Here is a 21803-nt window from a genome sequence, read left to right as displayed (position 1 = left end):
AGCTTCAGCATTAATTTTTTTTTATTTGGCCTGAGTCTGAGCTATTTCCCAATCACTGTCTAACTTTTCATTTTCAGCCTTGTCTGTTGGGTTATTATTGTGATTGCCTCCCTTCTCAAAAGTTTCAGTAATCTTAACTCTCCCCTGTAGAAGTGAAAGTATCTCCGATACTTCCAATAGTAAGTAGTCCTGAGCATGGGTAACATGGATGGATGGTTCAAAACTGCTAGAGTGCTTCAGTTATCAAAACAGGGAGGCACTAAAATGACGTGGCACATTGAGCAAAGTTTTTGATGTTTGACTAGAACTGCCTAACCACTGATTGGTTGGGGTGTAGTTTTTTAAATACCAAGACGACACCTATGCTAAATTCTAGGTCATCCATCCATTAATATAGTGCAATACATACAGCAAATCACACCGAGCAAACCAAGACTTCCCCACCACAGCTCTTCCCCAAATACCTCTTCAAAACAATGTATTTGCAGTATGGTCTGCATGTGATCAAGTTCCTCTTGCTCTGAAACAGCATGTGTGAATTCTAAAGTCATCACCTCAGCAGTTCCTTCATATTGAAGATGGTCATTGCTGTTACTATGATCACACATGGCACAGAGAAGGGGCAGTTCTTCAAGTAAGCAGGTTCTAGGACATTTAGGGCACTGGTTTTTTTTTTTTATATATAAAACCCACCTATTTTTTCAGCTGAAATGAACAGGTCTGCACTATAATAACTCTCCTCTTTGATAAGTGTGAAACAGATACCTCTCACTCTTAATTTATAACCCAATATGAGAAATATGACTGCTTCAGTCCCAAAATGATTCAAATATTTGCTGCTATGAAGCAAAGTTAAGTTGTGAGCAAAAGGCAGGGCCTGCTCACAGAATCTGGCAAGAACAGGACTGATATTGCAGAAATAAATATTCCTAAAGCAGTGCTAGGCACAAGAACACACATGCAAACATTCCAGAAGGATGGTACCAGAACACCTCATACCAAGTATGATACAAACACCTCCCTGCAAAGTTAACAGGAGCACACTGAGCCCTCCTAAAGATAAGGTCAGGATGATGGATAGAGATGTTTTGATCAAATCAACATGTACAAGGTAATGGATGGTAACAACCCATGTCAGGGGGCAGTAACAAATCACATTAGAGGAGCAATATGTAACTTGTTTGTATTGATGTATAAAATGAAGTCTGAGGGAGTGTCTTTGGCTGGCTATGGGGATAATGGAAAGTCCTGCCATTAACTGAGCTAGTCCATTGCAACAGCCATATATTTGTTAGCGTACCCGTAACCTTTGAGGCAGGACATTAGGACCGTGCTTCAGTGACAATAAACCTGAGTGAGTTCCTTCGCTACGAACGGATCTGTGGTTATTGGGCAGTGCGATCGAGATCTGCTGTGCCAACTGTCTGCGCAGAGCTGGGACAGCACACAGAGAAAACACACATGTAGCCAAACATCTAACAAGGTCTCACCATACTAAGCAGTATCACTCTTCTGAGATGCAAGGAAATGGCTTAAACTAAATTTAAGTAAATTCAGTAGCATCTTAAACCTATCTAAAAGGAAGATCCTTCCTTAATAATGAGATGGTTAATGTTGAGAAAGATGGGGAGCAGACTTAAAGAACACTTTTAACAGTTTACCAGTATACCCCACAACTGCAGACTAAAGCCCTGATATCATATGAGATTCAAATTGTACTGGGTTTTCACGTCTTTGACTTATTTACAATGAAAAAGTAGACATCATAGAATCATAGAATATCAGGGTTGGAAGGGACCCCTGAAGGTCATCTAGTCCAACCCCCCGCTCGAAGCAGGACCAATTCCCAGTTAAATCATCCCAGCCAGGGCTTTGTCAAGCCTGACCTTAAAAACCTCTAAGGAAGGAGATTCTACCACCTCCCTAGGTAACGCATTCCAGTGTTTCATCACCCTCTTAATGAAAAAGTTTTTCCTAATATCCAATCTAAACCTCCCCCACTGCAACTTGAGACCATTACTCCTCGTTCTGTCATCTGCTACCATTGAGAACAGTCTAGAGCCATCCTCTTTGGAACCCCCTTTCAGGTAGTTGAAAGCAGCTATCAAATCCCCCCTCATTCTTCTCTTCTGCAGGCTAAACAATCCCAGCTCCCTCAGCCTCTCCTCATAAGTCATGTGTTCCAGACCCCTAATCATTTTTGTTGCCCTTCGCTGGACTCTCTCCAATTTATCCACATCCTTCTTGTAGTGTGGGGCCCAAAACTGGACACAGTACTCCAGATGAGGCCTCACCAATGTCGAACAGAGGGGAATGATCACGTCCCTCGATCTGCTCGCTATGCCCCTACTTATACATCCCAAAATGCCATTGGCCTTCTTGGCAACAAGGGCACACTGCTGACTCATATCCAGCTTCTCGTCCACTGTCACCCCTAGGTCCTTTTCCGCAGAACTGCTGCCTAGCCATTCGGTCCCTAGTCTGTAGCGGTGCATTGGATTCTTCCATCCTAAGTGCAGGACCCTGCACTTATCCTTATTGAACCTCATCAGATTTCTTTTGGCCCAATCCTCCAATTTGTCTAGGTCCTTCTGTATCCTATCCCTCCCCTCCAGCGTATCTACCACTCCTCCCAGTTTAGTATCATCCGCAAAAATAACATCGTTACTGCAAAAGCCAGTTTACTCTCTGAAAGGAGTCAAAATTTTTTTTTAACAAAACAGGCTTTTCTATTAACTTCTCACTGCACTAAAATTAAATGTTTGGGTTATTATTAACATGAAGAGTTGCATAGAGGTATCACCTTTGTGGAAGCTAAGAACTATAGCCTACAATTAAGTGCCATTTTAAATAAGGAAGTTGGTAATGTAGACTGCAAGTTAAAAATACAAAATTGACAAACACTAGCTGTACTAATCAAAGTTTTTACAATATTCACACAGATGGAAAAAACAGTCAGTACTGCTCATACTTTTTTAAACAAAATTTTAATCAGTTCCAAACCATTACAGCTGGAATGGTGTACACTGTTGCTCTTAAATGACAGCAGAAAACAGTTCTTCTCTGGTAGTGAAATCTCTCTCCCCTTTTCACTTCCATCTTATCACACAAGATGTAACAGTATTTGTACCACAAATTTTCAAACTATATTCAAATAAGATGACAACACAGGGTCTGTTTTACTTTATGCATGCAAGTCACATGGAATTTAGAGCAGTTGCCTTTCCTTTTTTGACAAAAATAAACTCCAACCATTTAATAAATGGGAGAATGAAGAACATGTGTTACCAACTACCTGAATAGAGTTTATTACATTAGTTATCCAATTAAGTTTTAACCACAACTGAATATCCACTCTACTCAACTTTTTAACCTCATTCTGCAGAGACATCTCACCAGTGAGAGACAACTTGACAGTTTCCAGAAGGAACTGGTTCAATCAAACTACATGCTATGTACAATTTAATCCAGCAGACTACATGGTAAGATGTCCTCTCAAAGAACCACCTCTTCTCACCAACTGGTTCATCAGCTGTTCTATTCTGCAGACTCCAACAAAAGGTTCCACCAGTTTGAGAACCAGTGAGGTATTGGATAACTAGAGGATATCAACTGTTGTGACATTGAGAGAGTTGACATTCTTGCAGTTCCCACCGCTGTTTGCAACGTAAGACACTTTTACTGCCCTCCCAAGACCTCTCTTATGGTAGCAATAATTTATGGAGTGGCAGGTGCTGATAGCATAGCTTACAGGCTGAGTGGGACAAAGGAAAGTTCATGCTAAGAAAGTGGTGAGAAAATTCATACCACGCAAGCCTCTACTACTACAAAAAGTTAAGCTATAAAAACCCTTCTCAAATTTTGTTTTACAGAACATGAGTTCTTTATTGACCTTTATCAAAAAAAGAATGCAGAAAGCAAATACATATAAATGTTTTGTCAGAACTTTCAATTTGCCTATACCATATGTTTTCTTTGCCTTTTTCCAGGCCGTGAAGCAATCTTACAGTAGCATTTAATCATCATCATCCTCTTCATCAGAATCCAGTACTTTTCTTCTGTTGAACTAGAAACAAACACAGTAAATTCAGTTTACAGCAACTCCTTCCAGCTTCAAAGATTGAAGACTCAAGTTAATCACTAAGGGCAAAGTTCTCAATGCTCATCCAAGTTAGTAGTCCACATGGGTGCTGTGTGGATGGAATCTAGAATCCTTCCCTCCCCAGCATGGCAAGATGAAGAAAGGGCAGTGAATAACTTATAGAATTGTAGCCACTACAGCTCATTGCTCCCTGTAAAAACATTTGTGACCAGTGGACCTATGGCCCTACAAACCAAGCCCACAAACCTTCCACCTGAAACTCAGCTCCAAGGTACAGGGCTACAGTCCCCAATACAGGGAATTCAGGCTTCAGAAATACGATCTTACAGAATTATTATGGTTCTGCTGAGTTTTGGCCTCCCTACACATTTAGAAGAAGGAATCTTTATCTAAGTGTTTAAATAGCCTGTCAACTTTCCAGAACCTCTTATTTCTGCAGAAGTAATGCAGATTCACAGTGAGCATCACCAAGGGCAAAGACAATAGGAAAAATAGCTAGCACTAAAATACTGTCCACCTTCTGTGGTCAAAAGCTACTTCCATAGTTGAGTACTCTGTTGGTTACTTTAGTACTATTCTGGGTGATTAAAAAAAATTCTATGATATAAATCAAAATTAGACTTAATTTAATACTCTAGTAAAATTAAATTTGAAATTAACCTACATTAAGGGCTAAACTTACCTATTAATCATTACAAAAATAATTCAAGCAGTACATGTTTGCTGCCAAAGATTTAAAGAAGTCAATCATCTGAACTGGTCACTGGCTAAGCACGTGGAACCACAGTTTGAAATCCAGAATCTGCTTTTAAAAGCAGTAGCCTCTTCTGCAGGTGCAGAGAGAATATTTTCTTTCAGTTTATTCCACTAACTCAATCCAATGACTAGCTAATGCAAAGTTGAGAAACCAACCAGGAGACGAAAGTGGAGGAAAGATAGTTTTCCTTTTCCAATTTATGAATAAAAATGAGGTATGAGAAGATCTACCAGTTCTAAAATCTTGAAGGCATGCTGGCCAGCTATAAACTACAGATACTTCCTTTGTTTAAAGAATCACTTTTAAATGCAAAACATGTTTTAATAAACTTATTTAGTCTGTGCATTTAAGGTAGTTTTATTTAACAAAAAAAATCTGAAAATGTTTTTTTGTGCAACTGATTGAATTCCAGTTTTCATCCAAATGTAACCTGACAAATCATGAGTAAAAATGATCTAGTAAATAAATGCACACACTATTTTCTAACAAAAATGTAAAATTAAGAATCTAAATATATTTTAAGCAGTTATATAGCTTAAACATACAAATAGTGTATCCATAGCATTGAATATGTGCAGCAACTATTGTTGGCCCTAGCCTTTTATTTTTCTGCATTGTCTGATAAGAGGTTTGAATCAAGTTTACGCTGCCTTTGGAAAAAACCTTACCTTTACTGTTGTTTTCTTTTCTGTTTGCTGGCTCACTTTTTCAAGTATTTCTATCAACCCTTGTTCTGATACCTAGAAAGGCAGAATAAAAGCCACAAACTATTTGGAGAAGTGGCTTAGACTCAAATAATTGAATCTAGTACAGTTGTTCTCTTGCTTCCCCTTCCCCATTTGTGTGCTTGCAGAGGTGTTCAATTGACTATTGAGACTGTAACATACTGTTTAGCATGTGGCTCACATGCTAAAGAGACTGATTACCAATTAGGGCTGTCAATTAATCACAGCTAACACACACAATTAACTCAAAAATTAATGATTAAAAAAACTAATTGAGATTAATCGCAGTTTTAGTCACACTGTTAAACAATAGAATACAACTGAAATGTATTAAATATTTTGGGATGTTTTTCTACATTTTCAAATATATTGATTTCAATTACAACACAGAATACAAAGTGTAAAGTGCTCACTTTATATTTTTATTACGAATATTTGCATTGTAAAAGTGATAAACAAAATAGTATTTTTCAATTCACCTAAAACAAGTACTGTAGTGCAATCTCTTTATCATGAAAGTGGAACTTATAAATGTAGATTCTTTTTGTTACATAACTGCACTCAAAAACATAACAATGTAAAACTTTAAAGCCTAACAAGTCCACTCAGTCCTACTTCTTGTTCAGCCAATTGCTAAGACAAACAAGTTTGTTTACATTTATGGGCGATAATGCTGCCCACTTCTTAATTACAACGTCACCTGAAAGTGAGAACAGGCGTTCAAATGGCACTGTTGTAGCTGGCATTGCAAGATATTTACATGCCAGATGCGCTAAAGATTCATATGCTTCTTCATGCTTCGGCACTGTTCCAGAGGACATGCTTCCAAGGTAAAAAAATAATTAATTAAATTACTGACTGAACTCCTTAAGGGAGAATTATATGTCTCCTGCTCTGTTTTACCAGCCTTCTGACATATATTTCATGTTATAGCAGTCTTGGATGATGACCCAGCACATGTTGTTTGTTTTAAGAACACTTTTGTGACAGATTTCTGTTACAAATCTTCCTGAAGCGTCAGTTGATCAGGCTGAGGCCGCAGGATCTTTAAGGGAGGAGATGACCTAACACACCAAATGTCTAAGTTTTATTGATAAAATGATAAAATAACAGCAGAGAGTGATGGGTGCTCCCCACGTCACAAAGAGGAAGGAAGAAAGAAAGCGTTAGTGCCCCAAGCCCTAACCCACATTCATACTCACACACGTACTACCTGAAGCTGGCCAGGGCTGGGTGTAACGTAAGAAGAAGGGGGGTGGGGTGGGTGGACAGAGTTCTTGTCCTGGACCCAGGTCATCCAAAGTCCGCTGCAAATCTCCAAATTACTCCAGCTCTCAGGAGGGGTTTAAGTCCTGGGCTCCTTTGGGGGTATTCCATTCCACGACCTCTGTTCCTGGTGCTCTTTGGGTCAATCCAAACCGGCTTTCTGTGGTCTCCTTCCCTTTCCCAAAACACCCCGGCTTCAGGGACACCTGGCTCAGCTCCCCCTCTTGTTGCCTCGTCTGTGTTTTCAGACTGCAGCTCTGGGCTTTGTTTTCTTCTTTGCTGGCCTTGCTGTCTTGCAGGTGCATGTCTGTGCAGTTGGATTTTCTCTCTCACAGCTGCCCCGTCAACTTTCAAGCCCCCATCTTTCTCAGCTCGCAGCCAAACGTCAGCTGTGAGCTGCGACCTTGGGCTGGATGGGGCCAGTGTCTTATCTTTGAATTGAGCTAGCTGAAGTGTTGAATTAACTCGTTCTCTGCTCTCTTCTTCTCGGCCTCTCACACCCTGTAAAGAAAACTTCCACTCCCCACTCGCACACCTTTGACCCTCCCCAAAATGCTTTGCCATGCTTGCAACAGTGTTAGCAATATACAGTGTTGATCTGCCTCCCCAGGGGACTCCCTGAGAGAAGGGGGCCATTGGGTTGTGACACTTTCACTGCAAATCTGACAAAATGCAAAGAAGGTACCAATGTGAAATTTCTAAATTTCAACCCAAGGTTTAAAAATCTGAAGTGCCTTCCAAAATCTGTGAGGGATGAGGTGTGGAGCATGCTTTCAGAAGTCTTAAAAGAGCAACACACCGATGCGGAAACTACAGAACCCAAACCACCTTCTCCTGGTGGCATCTGAGGCAGATGATGAAAAAGAACATGCATCAGTCTGCACTGGTTTGGATAATTACCAAGCAGAACCTGTCATCAGCATAGACGCATGTCCTCTGGAACGGTGACTGAAGCGTAAAGGGACGTATGAATCTTTAGCGCATCTAGCATGTAAATATCTTGCGATGTTGGCTACAACAATGCCTAGTGAATGCCAGTTCTCACTTTCAGGTGACATTGTAAACAAGAAGCGGGCAGCATTATCTTCTGCAAATGTAAACAAACTTGTTTGTCTGAGCGATTAGCTGAACAAGAAGTGGGACTGAGTGGACTTGTAGGCTATAAAATTTTACATTATTTTTAAATGCAGTTTATTTGTATATAATTCTACATTTGTAAGTTCAACTTTCATGATAAAGAGATTGCACTACAGCACTTGTATTAGGTGAATTGAAAAATACTATTTTTTTGTTTTTTACAGTGCAAATATTTGTAATCAAAAATATAAAATGAGCACTGTACACTTTGTATTCTGTGTTGTAATCGAAATCAATATATTTGAAAATGTAGAAAACATCCAAAAATATTTAAATAAATGGTATTCTATTATTGTTTTACAGTGTTGTTAATCATGCAATAAATCATGATTAATTTTTTTAATCGCTTGACAGCCCTATTACCAATGCGATATTACTGCCTCTAGAAGATATTCCTGTAACAAGTTACAATATGGCTCACAGAAATTTGCAGCATTTCTGTACCAATGACAGATATTTTTAAGGACTACTTATCCACAGTAACTTGTTTTCAGATTTTATTGCCTCAAAAAGCCCTGCTGCAGGAGTCATGGTCCTGGACAGTTATAGATTAAGTGCAATTTCCTCAAGCCCTGTGTTTCATTTACAGGGAGTGTAAAAGTCCTGTGTCCTCTAGTAGTCCCTTAGTTCCCATCTACCTCCAGAAGCCTTAATTAAAGCTGCTTTCTGGAGTGGGGAGAGGCTTCCCTCAGAAGTCAGGCTGAGAAGCACTGCCCTCCTAAAAATCAGCATTTGGTCTTGCTGCACTATTGAAAGAACAGTAATTTGTGAATTGAATTCTAAGTACCAACCCTAAATGTTTTGGATAACACACTGTAGATTCACGGGGCTACCATCCAACAAAACGAGTGAACCCTGATGGTGAGACACTAGAATGTCCACTAGTTCTCAATGACTAGTTACATGATCTTATTCACTTAGACTTACAGCCAATAGCTCTTAACATTCAGGGTATAGAAACTTCCCTTCCCCAGGATGCTTATGATACTTTGGGAAGCCACCCAGGTAGCAAAATTGATTAAGATGAAAATACAATACAGTTTTATCACATTTGAGGTGAAGCTTAAGGTAGCCCCTGTCTTTGTGGAAGCTGGTATAATGTGGGTTAGCTGTCAGTACCTGCAACTCTGGAATTCCCAGCTGAGTCAGTGGCCTCTGTGGAGGCAATGTCACAAAGGAGAACAAATGCTTTAAATTGCAAGGCTGACTGTCTTCCTGGGCATTAAACTGCACTTCTCCACCCCAGAAAAGCACTTCAGTTAAAGACAGCTAAATCATAAATGTTTTTAAATAAGTATGGACAGTGTTTGCATACAAATGTACATACACACACACAGTTTAAGGATTTGAGAATCACTCAGATACATGCTGTAGCTCACACCGTCACATGTAATACAAAATTTTATACACTTCAGTGTTAAATTTCTCAATTTGTTTCATTGGGAACACTTGGTTTGAAAGTGACCAGACAAACAAGAGCTAGAGTAACATAAAAAATTTAACTTACCTTCCCACCTAGCTGTCCAAATCTTGCCATCTGTATAAGGTAATTTTCTACAGCTTTTGCCTTTTCTGGCTTCACAAGTGCTAAATTGCTTACTGCAACAAAAATAGGCACTGTTCATTTTTGTATTTTACTTCCAACTACAATACAACAGAAGTGAATAAGGTACTGTACAATTTAGTCCTAAATTCATGCTAGGGTATGAAAGAACCATGAATTGAAGGGAATAGTTTTAATTTATACAAAACTGCAAGACTCTCCAACTATGCTCCTTCTAAAAATTTGTTAGGGGTTCAAATCTCTTACTATTTACAAGAAGGCAACCCTACATACTTACCAGTGTTTCATCCTGCTACTAAATTTAATGCTGCAGATCAATAACAAGGCCACATTCCTCTACCAAGCACCACCTCCATTTTTAATACATACAAATTAAAATCTTGTTATGGGAAATTGGCAATGGACGAAAATGCCTTTCACTCCTAGGTACTGGTTCAAATCTAAATTAAATCAGTTGTGACCAATTTGTTACCACTTTATATAGATGATCTTTGGCATACAAATAAGTTGGTAGTCTACAGTACACAGGTCAACATAAAGCAGCTTATGTTGACCTAATTCTGTCAGTGTACACTCTACAGCCTTCCTCCCACCAATGTAAATGCCCTACTACACCAACATAACAAGTCCACCTCCATGAGAGGTGTAAGGCTTATGTTGGTGTAGTTAGGGCGACAGTATTTGTGTAGACACTGCATCCCTTACATCAGCTGTCTTGTCAATTTCATGGCAAGAAAGTCAGGCAGCTATAGCCCACCTGCTCCCCGGCTCCCAGATGGAAGCCAGGGTGAGAAGCCCCAGTGGTACCTGCTGGAATCCGGGCAGCCTTGTCCCCAGTGGAGAAGGGGGAGAGGGCAGCCTGCCAGGAGCCTGTTGGGCAGCCAGGCTCCTGGCAGGGAGCTGCCAGCAAAGCTGAGATACCGGGCTCTCAGTTCTCTGCACTCCCCCTCTTAGGTTGGTGGAAGTACTCCTGGTGAGGACGCACCACCAACCCATGGAGGGTAGTGTGGACATGCACCACCACAGTAATTACTGCGGTGGCTGTAAATTAAGCTAACATAGGTCGACTTAGGTTTGTATTGTAGATATACCCTTAATTTACTAATGAACAAACATCCGTATCACAAAAACTCCTCATGACAACTCTCATCCTTGCATGCAGTCTTGGCAGAGACCCTGATTTATTCTCTCATTACTAGAGCTGAGCCCCTCTAAATAAAGGTTAAGATACACTGATACATAGGGATGTTGGCACTTCTGCTTGCTATGCTTTTCACATGCTCTCCCCATAAACAGAGAAATTCAGACTAAGCAGGCTATCAATTTGGCACCTTTCACAAGCACAAATTCACTAATTCCTGCTCCCACTAGAATAAACCACCACATCTGAGGATTTGCTTTTCAGCATGTGTGTATTCATGATCAGTTTTTAAAAAATATTAGTGATTTGAAAATCCACAGCATTAGTCTTATTATTTTTCCATCATCAGAGATGAAATAAAAGAATGCATTTATCTCCTATGCATTCTATTTAAGGCCTTGATTTAGGGGGACATAATACAGTAAAAATGAGAATTTTTATTTAATGGCAAAATACATGGATGCTTACATCTGGCACGAGCTGCTTGATCGAGCACTTGAGCTAAAATGCTATTTCTCATCTCTGCCTCCCTGTAATGAAAATTCAGTTACACAATAGAACTATGGTTTCAAGCATCAGACATAGCATCTTGCAAGATGACCAAGTCTGCTGAATACTTTGTATTATCAAAACAAAAAACAAATTATTTTTAAGGACTAAACGTCATATCATTCAAGAAGGTACAGATGCTACGTATGACAGATTAACACAAAAATGAAGAAAATTTAATGTTTATCTGAGGTGTAGGAAAAGAATGTTTTTAGAGATTGTAAAAACAAAACAAAAAACCCCAAAAAGCCACAACGCCTGACAAAATCAAACTAAAGATTTGATCCAGTTCCCACTAACAGGCACAGGTTCTAAATAATTTAGGGCCTGTCATAAATATAAAGGGAAGGGTAAACCCCTTTGAAATCCCTCCTGGCCAGGGGAAAGCTCCTCTCACCTGTAAAGGGTTAAGAAGCTAAAGGTAACCTCGCTGGCACCTGACCAAAATGACCAATGAGGAGACAAGATACTTTCAAAAGCTGGGAGGAGGGAGAGAAACAAAGGGTTTGTGTGTCTGTCTGTAGTCGTCTTGGCCGGGGACAGAACAGGAATGGAGTCTTAGAACTTTTAGTAAGTAATCTAGCTAGGTATGTGTTAGATTATGATTTCTTTAAATGGCTGAGAAAAGAATTGTGCTGAATAGAATAACTATTTCTGTCTGTGTATCTTTTTTGTAACTTAAGGTTTTGCCTAGAGGGGTTCTCTATGTTTTTGAATCTAATTACCCTGTAAGATATCTACCATCCTGATTTTACAGGGGGGATTTCTTTATTTCTATTTACTTCTATTTTTTATTAAAAGTCTTCTTGTAAAACACTGAATGTTTTTTCATTGTTCTCAGATCCAAGGGTTTGGGTCTGTGGTCACCTATGCAAATTGGTGAGGCTTTTTATCCAACATTTCCCAGGAAAGGGGGAGTGCAAGTGTTGGGAGGATTGTTCATTGTTCTTAAGATCCAAGGGTCTGGGTCTGTAGTCACCTAGGCAAATTGGTGAGGCTTTTTACCAAACCTTGTCCAGGAAGTGGGGTGTAAGGTTTTGGGAAGTATTTTGGGGGGAAGGACGCGTCCAAACAGCTCTTCCCCAGTAACCAGTATTAGTTTGGTGGTGGTAGCGGCCATTCCAAGGATAACGGGGGTAATATTTTGTACCTTGGGGAAGTTTTGACCTAAGCTGGTAAAGATAAGCTTAGGAGGGTTTTCATGCAGGTCCCCACATCTGTACCCTAGAGTTCAGAGTGGGGGAGGAACCTTGACATGGTGGCACAGTGGTGGGATTAACCTGAAATCATTTTGAGATCCAGTTGAGATTTTTTGAACTAGAAATACAGATTTTAAAAAGGAATTTTTAGGAAGTCCAGAAGGCAGCTTTGAAACTGAAAGCAGCTTGGTTTCTCTCTGCTTTGTGGCCAAGCAGAGACAAAAGGGGATTATCTTGTGAATTGCAGGTTTTCTTGCCTGGAGGCAGGGTACTTAACTCCTGCAGGGAAATTCACAGTCTTCCAACCCAGAGGTTTTTTTTTTCTTTTCTTCCTAAAAGTAAATAGGGGGTGTGTGCTCTACCCATTTGCCTGGAGACAAAAGTGGCAGGGTTTTTTTTTTAGGATTTTGATTTTTTTTTTTGTTTTACAAGGAGCACAGGTTTGAAAAGAAATTTTTTTCTTTGGGCTGGGTAAGCAGTTTTCCGAGTAGTTGGAGGTTTTTTGCTTTAATTTGGGCCCAGAGCAGAGACAAGGGAATTGTCTTTTTCTGTAGGCTGACAATCACTATCAGAGAATAGGTATTCTATTCCAGCACAGCAAAATTTTACAGCCAAGTTTTGTTTGTTTATTTCTAAACCTCGGGTGTAAAGTTAGTTAAAAACAGAGAGGTTAGAATGGCCAAATCCTCAGCTCGACTACAGCTGGAATTAGCCAAATTTCAGGCTGAGGAAAAACAAAGGGAACATGAAAGACAGATAGAACTCATGCGGCTGAAGGAGGAGGAGAAGGAAAAAGAGAGGAAGCATGTGGAGGAGATGGAGAGGATAAAGGCCCAGCAGAATATACCAACAAACCCTAGCAATCCTTCTCCAGGTACCACTTCCCATCCCAGAAAGTTCCCCACCTACAAGGCAGGTGATGATACTGAGGCCTTCCTAGAAAACTTCGAAAGGGCCTGCCTTGGGTACAACATCTCTACTGACCAATACATGGTAGAGCTGAGGCCGCAGCTCAGTGGACCCTTAGCTGAGGTGGCAGCTGAAATGCCTAAAGAACACATGAACAAGTATGAACTGTTTAAATCCAAGGCGAGAGTCAGAATGGGGATAACACCTGAGCAGTCTCGTCGGAGGTTCCGAGCCCTAAGGTGGAAACCAGACATGTCATTTACCCAACATGCCTACCACATTGTAAAACATTGGGATGCCTGGATATCAGGAGCAAGTGTTGAATCTCCAGTAAATTTGCCCTTCCTAATGCAAATGGAACAATTCTTAGAGGGTGTTCCTGAGGAAATAGAAAGATACATCCTAGATGGGAAACCCAAAACTGTAATTGAGGCAGGAGAGATTGGAGCCAGATGGGTGGAGGTGGCAGAGAAGAAGAAAACTGGTCGCAGTTGGAGCGGAGACCAGAAGGGACCACCCCAGACCACACCCTATTACCGGGGGCCGCCCAAAGCCCCACCTACCTCCCAAAGAACCCTCCAGACCCCTTATCGTCCCACCACCCCATTCTCCAGCAACCCTCCTCGCCCCAGTGACCCGTCAGCTGGACGATGTTTTAAGTGTAACGAGCTGGGGCATGTAAAGGCCAACTGCCCCAAGAACCCCAACAGATTACAGTTCATTGCACCGGAATCACACCAGAGGTCCACAGGCCCAGATACCTCCCAGATACCCTTGGAGCGGAGGGAAACTGTGAGTGTGGGTGGGAAGAAGGTCACCGCGTGGAGGGACACCGGAGCACAAGTGTCAGCTATCCATGCTTCCTTAGTGGACCCCAATTTAATCAACCCAGAGATCCAAGTGACGATTCAACCCTTCAAGTCCAACTCTTTCAATTTGCCTACAGCCAAGTTGCCTGTCCAGTACAAGGGCTGGTCAGGAATGTGGACTTTTGCAGTCTATGATGATTATCCCATCCCCATGCTGTTGGGGGAAGACTTGGCCAATCATGTGAAGCAGGCCAAGAGGGTGGGAATGGTCACCCGCAACCAGGCTAAACAAGCCGTGAGGCCTAGCTCTGTTCCGGAAACTTCTATCAGGACCCAGTCAGAGGTGATGGACCTGGACCCCAGGCCAATGTCTGCAACAGCAGTAGTGGATCCAGTCCCAGAGACCCAGACGGAACCAGTCCCAGAACCGGAACCAGCCAAACAACCAACACCAGACCCCGTGTCAGCACTGAATCCAGTACTTGCAACCTCAACACCAGAGGGCCCCACCGAACCTGAACTGGCAGCAGCCGATAACCCTACACAAGAGGCTCAGCCGGAGCCTGAATCCCAACATAGTACACCAGCGGAGAGCGGTTCACAGTCAACAGAAACAGCTCCATCCCCTATATCGCTTCCAGAGGGACCAAGCCTAGGTCCACAATCCCATGAGGAACTGATGTCTCCAGCATCAAGGGAACAGTTCCAGACCGAACAAGAAGCAGATGAAAGCCTCCAGAGAGCTTGGACGGCGGCACGGAGCAACCCACCGCCTCTCAGCTCTTCTAATCGATCCAGGTTTGTTGTAGAAAGAGGACTTTTATACAAGGAAACTCTTTCTGGGGGACACCAGGAAGACTGGCATCCTCAGAGACAGTTGGTAGTTCCAACTAAATACCGGGCCAAGCTCTTGAGCTTAGCCCATGATCACCCTAGTGGCCATGCTGGGGTGAACAGGACCAAAGACCGTTTGGGGGGGTCATTCCACTGGGAGGGAATGGGCAAGGATGTTTCTACCTATGTCCAGTCTTGTGAGGTGTGCCAAAGAGTGGGAAAACCCCAAGACCAGGTCAAAGCTCCTCTCCAGCCACTCCCCATCATTGAAGTTCCATTTCAGCGAGTAGCTGTGGATATTCTGGGTCCTTTTCCGAAAAAGACACCCAGAGGAAAGCAGTACATACTGACTTTCATGGATTTTGCCACCCGATGGCCGGAAGCAGTAGCTCTAAGCAACACCAGGGCTAAAAGTGTGTGCCAGGCACTAGCAGACATTTTTGCCAGGGTAGGTTGGCCCTCCGACATCCTCACAGATGCAGGGACTAATTTCCTGGCAGGAACTATGAAAAACCTTTGGGAAGCTCATGGGGTAAATCACTTGGTTGCCACTCCTTACCATCATCAAACAAATGGCATGGTGGAGAAGTTTAATGGAACTTTGGGGGCCATGATACGTAAATTCGTAAATGAGCACTCCAATGATTGGGACCTAGTATTGCAGCAGTTGCTCTTTGCCTACAGAGCTGTACCACATCCCAGTTTAGGGTTTTCCCCATTTGAACTTGTATATGGCCGTGAGGTTAAGGGGCCATTGCAGTTGGTGAAGCAGCAATGGGAGGGATTTACACCTTCTCCAGGAACTAACATTCTGGACTTTGTAACCAACCTACAAAACACCCTCCGAACCTCTTTAGCCCTTGCTAGAGAAAACTTACAGGATGCTCAAAAAGAGCAAAAAGCCTGGTATGATAAACATGCCAGAGAGCGTTCCTTCAAAGTAGGAGACCAGGTCATGGTCTTAAAGGCGCTCCAGGCCCATAAAATGGAAGCATCGTGGGAAGGGCCATTCGTGGTCCAGGAGCGCCTGGGAGCTGTTAATTATCTCATAGCATTCCCCACCTCCAACCGAAAGCCTAAGGTGTATCATATTAATTCTCTAAAGCCCTTTTATTCCAGAGAATTAAAGGTTTGTCAGTTTACAGCCCAGGGAGGAGACGACGCTGAGTGGCCTGAAGGTGTCTACTACGAAGGGAAATGTGCTGGTGGTGTGGAAGAGGTGAACCTCTCCATGACCCTTGGGCGTATGCAGCGACAGCAGATCCAGGAGCTGTGCACTAGCTACGCGCCAACGTTCTCAGCCACCCCAGGACTGACTGAACGGGCATACCACTCCATTGACACAGGTAATGCTCACCCAATTAGGGTCCAACCTTACCGGGTGTCTCCTCAAGCTAAAACTGCTATAGAACGGGAGATCCAGGATATGTTACAGATGGGTGTAATCCGCCCCTCTGAAAGTGCATGGGCATCTCCAGTGGTTCTAGTTCCCAAACCAGATGGGGAAATACGTTTTTGCGTGGACTACCGTAAGCTAAATGCTGTAACTCGCCCAGACAACTATCCCATGCCACGCACAGATGAACTATTAGAGAAACTGGGAAGGGCCCAGTTCATCTCTACCTTGGACTTAACCAAGGGGTACTGGCAGGTACCGCTAGATGAAGCTGCCAAGGAAAGGTCAGCCTTCATCACACATCTCGGGCTGTATGAATTTAATGTACTCCCTTTCGGGCTGCGAAATGCACCCGCCACTTTCCAAAGACTTGTAGATGGGCTCCTAGCGGGATTAGGAGAATATGCAGTCGCCTACCTTGACGATGTGGCCATATTTTCGGATTCCTGGGCAGACCACCTGGAACATCTACAAAAAGTCCTTGAGCGCATAAGGGAGGCAGGACTAACTGTTAAGGCTAAGAAGTGTCAAATAGGCCTAAACAGAGTGACTTACCTTGGACACCAGGTGGGTCAAGGAACTATCAGCCCCCTACAGGCCAAAGTGGATGCTATCCAAAAGTGGCCTGTCCCAAAGTCAAAGAAACAGGTTCAATCCTTCTTAGGCTTGGCCGGTTATTACAGACGATTTGTACCGCACTACAGCCAAATCGCTGCCCCACTGACAGACCTAACCAAAAAGAAACAGCCAAATGCTGTTCAGTGGACCGGAAAGTGTCAGAAGGCCTTTAACAAGCTTAAAGCGACACTCATGTCTGACCCTGTACTAAGGGCCCCAGACTTTGACAAACCGTTCCTAGTAACCACAGATGCATCCGAGCGTGGTGTGGGAGCAGTTTTAATGCAGAAAGGACCTGATCAAGAATTCCACCCTGTAGTGTTTCTCAGCAAAAAACTGTCTGAGAGGGAAAGCAACTGGTCAGTCACTGAAAAAGAATGTTATGCCATTGTCTACGCTCTGGAAAAGCTACGCCCATATGTTTGGGGACGGCGTTTCCACCTGCAAACCGACCATGCTGCACTAAAGTGGCTTCACACCGTCAAAGAAACTAACAGAAAACTTCTTCGGTGGAGTTTAGCTCTCCAAGATTTTGATTTCGACATCCAACACATCTCAGGAGCTTCTAACAAAGTGGCTGATGCACTCTCCCGTGAAAGTTTCCCAGAATCAACTGGTTAAAATCGTCCTTGAGATGTGGAAAATATTGTTAGTCTTTATGTACTTGGTAGTATATTTAGAGATGCATGTGTCTTATTAACTCTGTTTTCCTAGAGCTCCAGGAAGAAATCCCAGCCAGTGTTTCACCCTAGCTGAGATTTGGGGGGCGTGTCATAAATATAAAGGGAAGGGTAAACCCCTTTGAAATCCCTCCTGGCCAGGGGAAAGCTCCTCTCACCTGTAAAGGGTTAAGAAGCTAAAGGTAACCTCGCTGGCACCTGACCAAAATGACCAATGAGGAGACAAGATACTTTCAAAAGCTGGGAGGAGGGAGAGAAACAAAGGGTTTGTGTGTCTGTCTGTAGTCGTCTTGGCTGGGGACAGAACAGGAATGGAGTCTTAGAACTTTTAGTAAGTAATCTAGCTAGGTATGTGTTAGATTATGATTTCTTTAAATGGCTGAGAAAAGAATTGTGCTGAATAGAATAACTATTTCTGTCTGTGTATCTTTTTTGTAACTTAAGGTTTTGCCTAGAGGGGTTCTCTATGTTTTTGAATCTAATTACCCTGTAAGATATCTACCATCCTGATTTTACAGGGGGGATTTCTTTATTTCTATTTACTTCTATTTTTTATTAAAAGTCTTCTTGTAAAACACTGAATGTTTTTTCATTGTTCTCAGATCCAAGGGTTTGGGTCTGTGGTCACCTATGCAAATTGGTGAGGCTTTTTATCCAACATTTCCCAGGAAAGGGAGAGTGCAAGTGTTGGGAGGATTGTTCATTGTTCTTAAGATCCAAGGGTCTGGGTCTGTAGTCACCTAGGCAAATTGGTGAGGCTTTTTACCAAACCTTGTCCAGGAAGTGGGGTGTAAGGTTTTGGGAAGTATTTTGGGGGGAAGGACGCGTCCAAACAGCTCTTCCCCAGTAACCAGTATTAGTTTGGTGGTGGTAGCGGCCATTCCAAGGATAACGGGGGTAATATTTTGTACCTTGGGGAAGTTTTGACCTAAGCTGGTAAAGATAAGCTTAGGAGGGTTTTCATGCAGGTCCCCACATCTGTACCCTAGAGTTCAGAGTGGGGGAGGAACCTTGACAGGGCCCAATTCCAAGCATCTGTGGCAAAACTCCCAAATTTTGCATAAGTGAAGAGCCAAAGATAAAACCCCTTGACTTATTAGCAGTTGATTTACTGGCTGTTCTGTAACAAAATAACCCAGTTTAGTGTTTCAAGGAACTGCAATTAATGTTTAAAAACATGAACTGATAGAAATTCAAAACCATTTGACTATGAATATGCTACCTAAAATCAACAGCTCACATTCATACCTCTGTTTGGTTTCTTGTTGCGTTGGATCACCAGAAGGGTCCTGTAAGACAAGAATTACATAAAAACTTTAGGTTTCAGAGTAACAGCCGTGTTAGTCTGTATTTGCAAAAAGAAAAGGAGTACTTGTGGCACCTCAGAGACTAACCAATTTATTTGAGCATAAGCTTTCGTGAGCTACAGTTCACTTCACTGGATGCATACTGTGGAAAATACAGAAGATGTTTTTATACACACAGACCAAGCTTATGCTCAAATAAATTGGTTAGTCTCTAAGGTGCCACAAGTACTCCTTTTCTTTTTATAAAAACTTTAGCAATCCCTTTAGAAAACACTCCATGCAGGATGTCAGATCTTAGTATTTCACTGGAATTTAAAATAAGCCGGCTAAAGCGAAATTATCTGCCTGACCATGGTTAAGAGAGGCAAGGTGGGCGAGGGAATATCTTTTACTGGACCAAATTCTGTTGGTGAGAGATACAAGTATTTTGAGCTAAACAGAACTCTTTCCCAGACCTGTGGTACTCCGAGTACCTTTTCCAGACCTGAGAAAGAGCTCTGTGTCGCTCAAAAACTTGTCTCTCTCACCAACAGAAGTTGGTCCAATAAAAAAAATATTACCTCTCTCACCTTGTCATTCTAATATCCTGGGACCGACAAGCCTGCAACAATACAATTACCATAGTTTAGACATTGAGAATGTAAAGTGCCTGCTCCAACAGATGAGTGATCCATGGTTGTTTGTCCTGGTGGAGCAAACTTGTACCCTAATCCTGCAACTGGATTCGCCCAGATAAAGGCAGTTGCAGGTTTGGGGCAGCTTTGTGATCTTTGAAGGCAGAAGGGTGAGCTTTCCAACAGCCTGCCGTAGATCATAGCTACAGACATCAAACTCCCTAAATTAGGCTTGCAATTAAAGTTGAAATCTTCAAAACTCCCAACCTATGAACAAACTACAAGCAGCAGCAACAGTGGTAACCAGTCTAGAAAGGCTTTTGAAAGTGTTGCTTTCTAAACAATTTGTAAAAGTCTATCTTCTCTCCTACTTAACAATTTTGTTTGCAATTTTTCAAAATAAAATTATGTACACAATAGAATAGCCCTGTTCTATTTTAACAGAATGTTTTATTCAAAGAAAGTGATTTCACAGGTTACATCTCTTCAAGTTCTTTTCCCAGCCTATTAATTTCTTAAAAGGAAGTTATTAAACACAGATTAATGGAAGGGGAAGAAGAGTCCCACCCCTAAACACTTCATATCAGACATGTGATTAAAGTACAAAGCAGATTTCCATTAGTTACACTGTACATGAATAGTTCCTTTGGCCATCCCATTACCCAATTTGGTATTTATATTCCCCTGCCAAGTATTTCACAAAGACAATGATATACAAGTTATTCTATAACTCCACAGTTTCTTAAAACCCTTCTAGCAATGCAGGTTTGCTTCTGTTTACTCTTTTAATTCATTCAATACGTCAGTTCTGAAAAACACTGACTGGCCTTTCAGAAAACCAAGGGAACCGTGCAACATGTCTAGTGGTTGTGAAAGAAGAGACAGATACTGCTTGGGTACTGGGTGGAGGACCAAGGGAACAGGAGTTGAAATAGGGTGGGGAAACTACCCAGACGAGGTCCTTGGAGCCTGAATAGGGGAATGGGGGCTGCTGGTGTTTGTTGGAAGTGATGAGGGGTAGGGCAGAGAGCCGCATGGGCCCTGAAGGAGAGGAGGAGGCTGGCAAAAAGGCCATCTGGGTTACAAGGACTGGGCATCAGGTGTCTGGAGAAGCTGTCTGGTCCCTGGGGAGGCAGATAAGGTGTGGAGGGAGTGGTCTGGGCCCAGGGTGTATGGGTGGGCTAAGGGGACCACCTTTGTCAGATGACAATAATGGTCGCTTTATTTTAAAGGTCATTTTAGGGAAACACCATTTCCCTTAGCCTATCTAGTGTTTTTCTCCCAAGTGTACTTTTCTACTTCCCTCGTGTACACCATGCAATTATCATAACATTCAATTTAATGTTTAAAATGGTCAAGGGACCTCCTTTCAAATAGGGGGCAGCAAGTCACCCTAGTCCGGGCCCTGGGCAGGCTGAGCGGTGCATGGGCCCCAGTGAAGGGGGGGCTGTCGGGGCTAGCGGAGGGGACCGGAGAGAGGTGTCGGGGGAGCTTTTGGGCCCGAGCAGGGAGACTGTCAGGGCCCTGAGGAGCGGTGGGCTGAGAGGAGTTGCCAGGACTGTGGGGTGTAGGCAGGCTGAGGAGAGAGCGGTGGGGGCTGTCGGGTCCCCGGGGAGGGAGGCTGAATGGGGCTGTCTGGACCGGATGGGGGGAAGCTGAGGAGGTAGCGGTGGGGGCTGTCAAGGCGGAGGGGGAACTAGTTCATAGTCGGTGTCCACGAGCGGTGCCAGCCCCTTACCCCATGCTTAGCCTGCAGCTCAGTCAGCCGCTGCTTGCGGAGCGCCTCCAGCTCCTCGTCCGCCATGGCTGGGGGTGGCGGAACAGCGCGGGGTGACCGGCGGGGCCGCTTACTACACAGTGCGCATGCGCCCCGGTCCGAGACCCCGCCAATCCATTGCCGAGAGCCCTGTCAGGCTGCCGGCCGAGAGCCGGTGGGATGAGGGAATTGCGCGGGGAACGGGCGCTGAGGGGAGGTGCTAGCAGGACCTGGCGGAGCGAAATGTAAGGGGTGAGCGGGTGGGGCCAGCTTCCCACATCCCCCACCTCAGGCTGCCGGCCGGGGACTCCACCTCCGGGGGAATCTCACCCCTCGGAGCGTCGTCACGGCCATGGGCGCCGCAGTGCCCAGGGGCGCGTTACCGGGCCTAGCCCTCCCCCTTCTGCCCGGCATGCTGCCTCCCCTTCAAACTCTCCCCG

At 43.3% G+C, this 21803-nt stretch overlaps 1 protein-coding gene across 1 annotated transcript; it reads right to left on the bottom strand.

The window, feature by feature from the left end:
- Window positions 1-3859: 3859 nt before the first annotated feature.
- On the bottom strand, window positions 3860-21498 carry PDCD5 (programmed cell death 5). Its single transcript, XM_084644686.1, has 6 exons — window positions 21346-21498; window positions 18935-18975; window positions 11161-11222; window positions 9495-9586; window positions 5528-5599; window positions 3860-4066 (listed from the first exon to the last, which is right to left on the bottom strand). Exons 1-6 carry the CDS (start codon window positions 21409-21411, stop codon window positions 4016-4018), a joined length of 384 nt encoding a protein of 127 aa, XP_084500812.1. The 5' UTR covers window positions 21412-21498; the 3' UTR covers window positions 3860-4015.
- Between the last annotated feature and the right edge of the window lie 305 nt (window positions 21499-21803).

The sequence above is a fragment of the Lepidochelys olivacea genome (assembly GCF_965140295.1).
Source record: "Lepidochelys olivacea isolate rLepOli2 genome assembly, chromosome: 12".
Classification (NCBI taxonomy): Eukaryota; Metazoa; Chordata; order Testudines; family Cheloniidae; genus Lepidochelys; species Lepidochelys olivacea.
This window is presented reverse-complemented; position numbering and strand designations above follow the sequence as displayed.

Excerpts from the sequence above, each read along its gene's own strand:
- PDCD5 (XM_084644686.1), bottom strand. The coding sequence starts at position 21,411 with ATGGCGGACGAGGAGCTGGAGGCGCTCCGCAAGCAGCGGCTGACTGAG. Across the intron at positions 18,976-21,345 it reads AGCTGCAGGCTAAGCATGGG|GACCCTTCTGGTGATCCAAC; the intron begins GTAAGGGGCTGG and ends CTTGTCTTACAG. Across the intron at positions 5,600-9,494 it reads TTGGACAGCTAGGTGGGAAG|GTATCAGAACAAGGGTTGAT; the intron begins GTAAGTTAAATT and ends CTGCCTTTCTAG.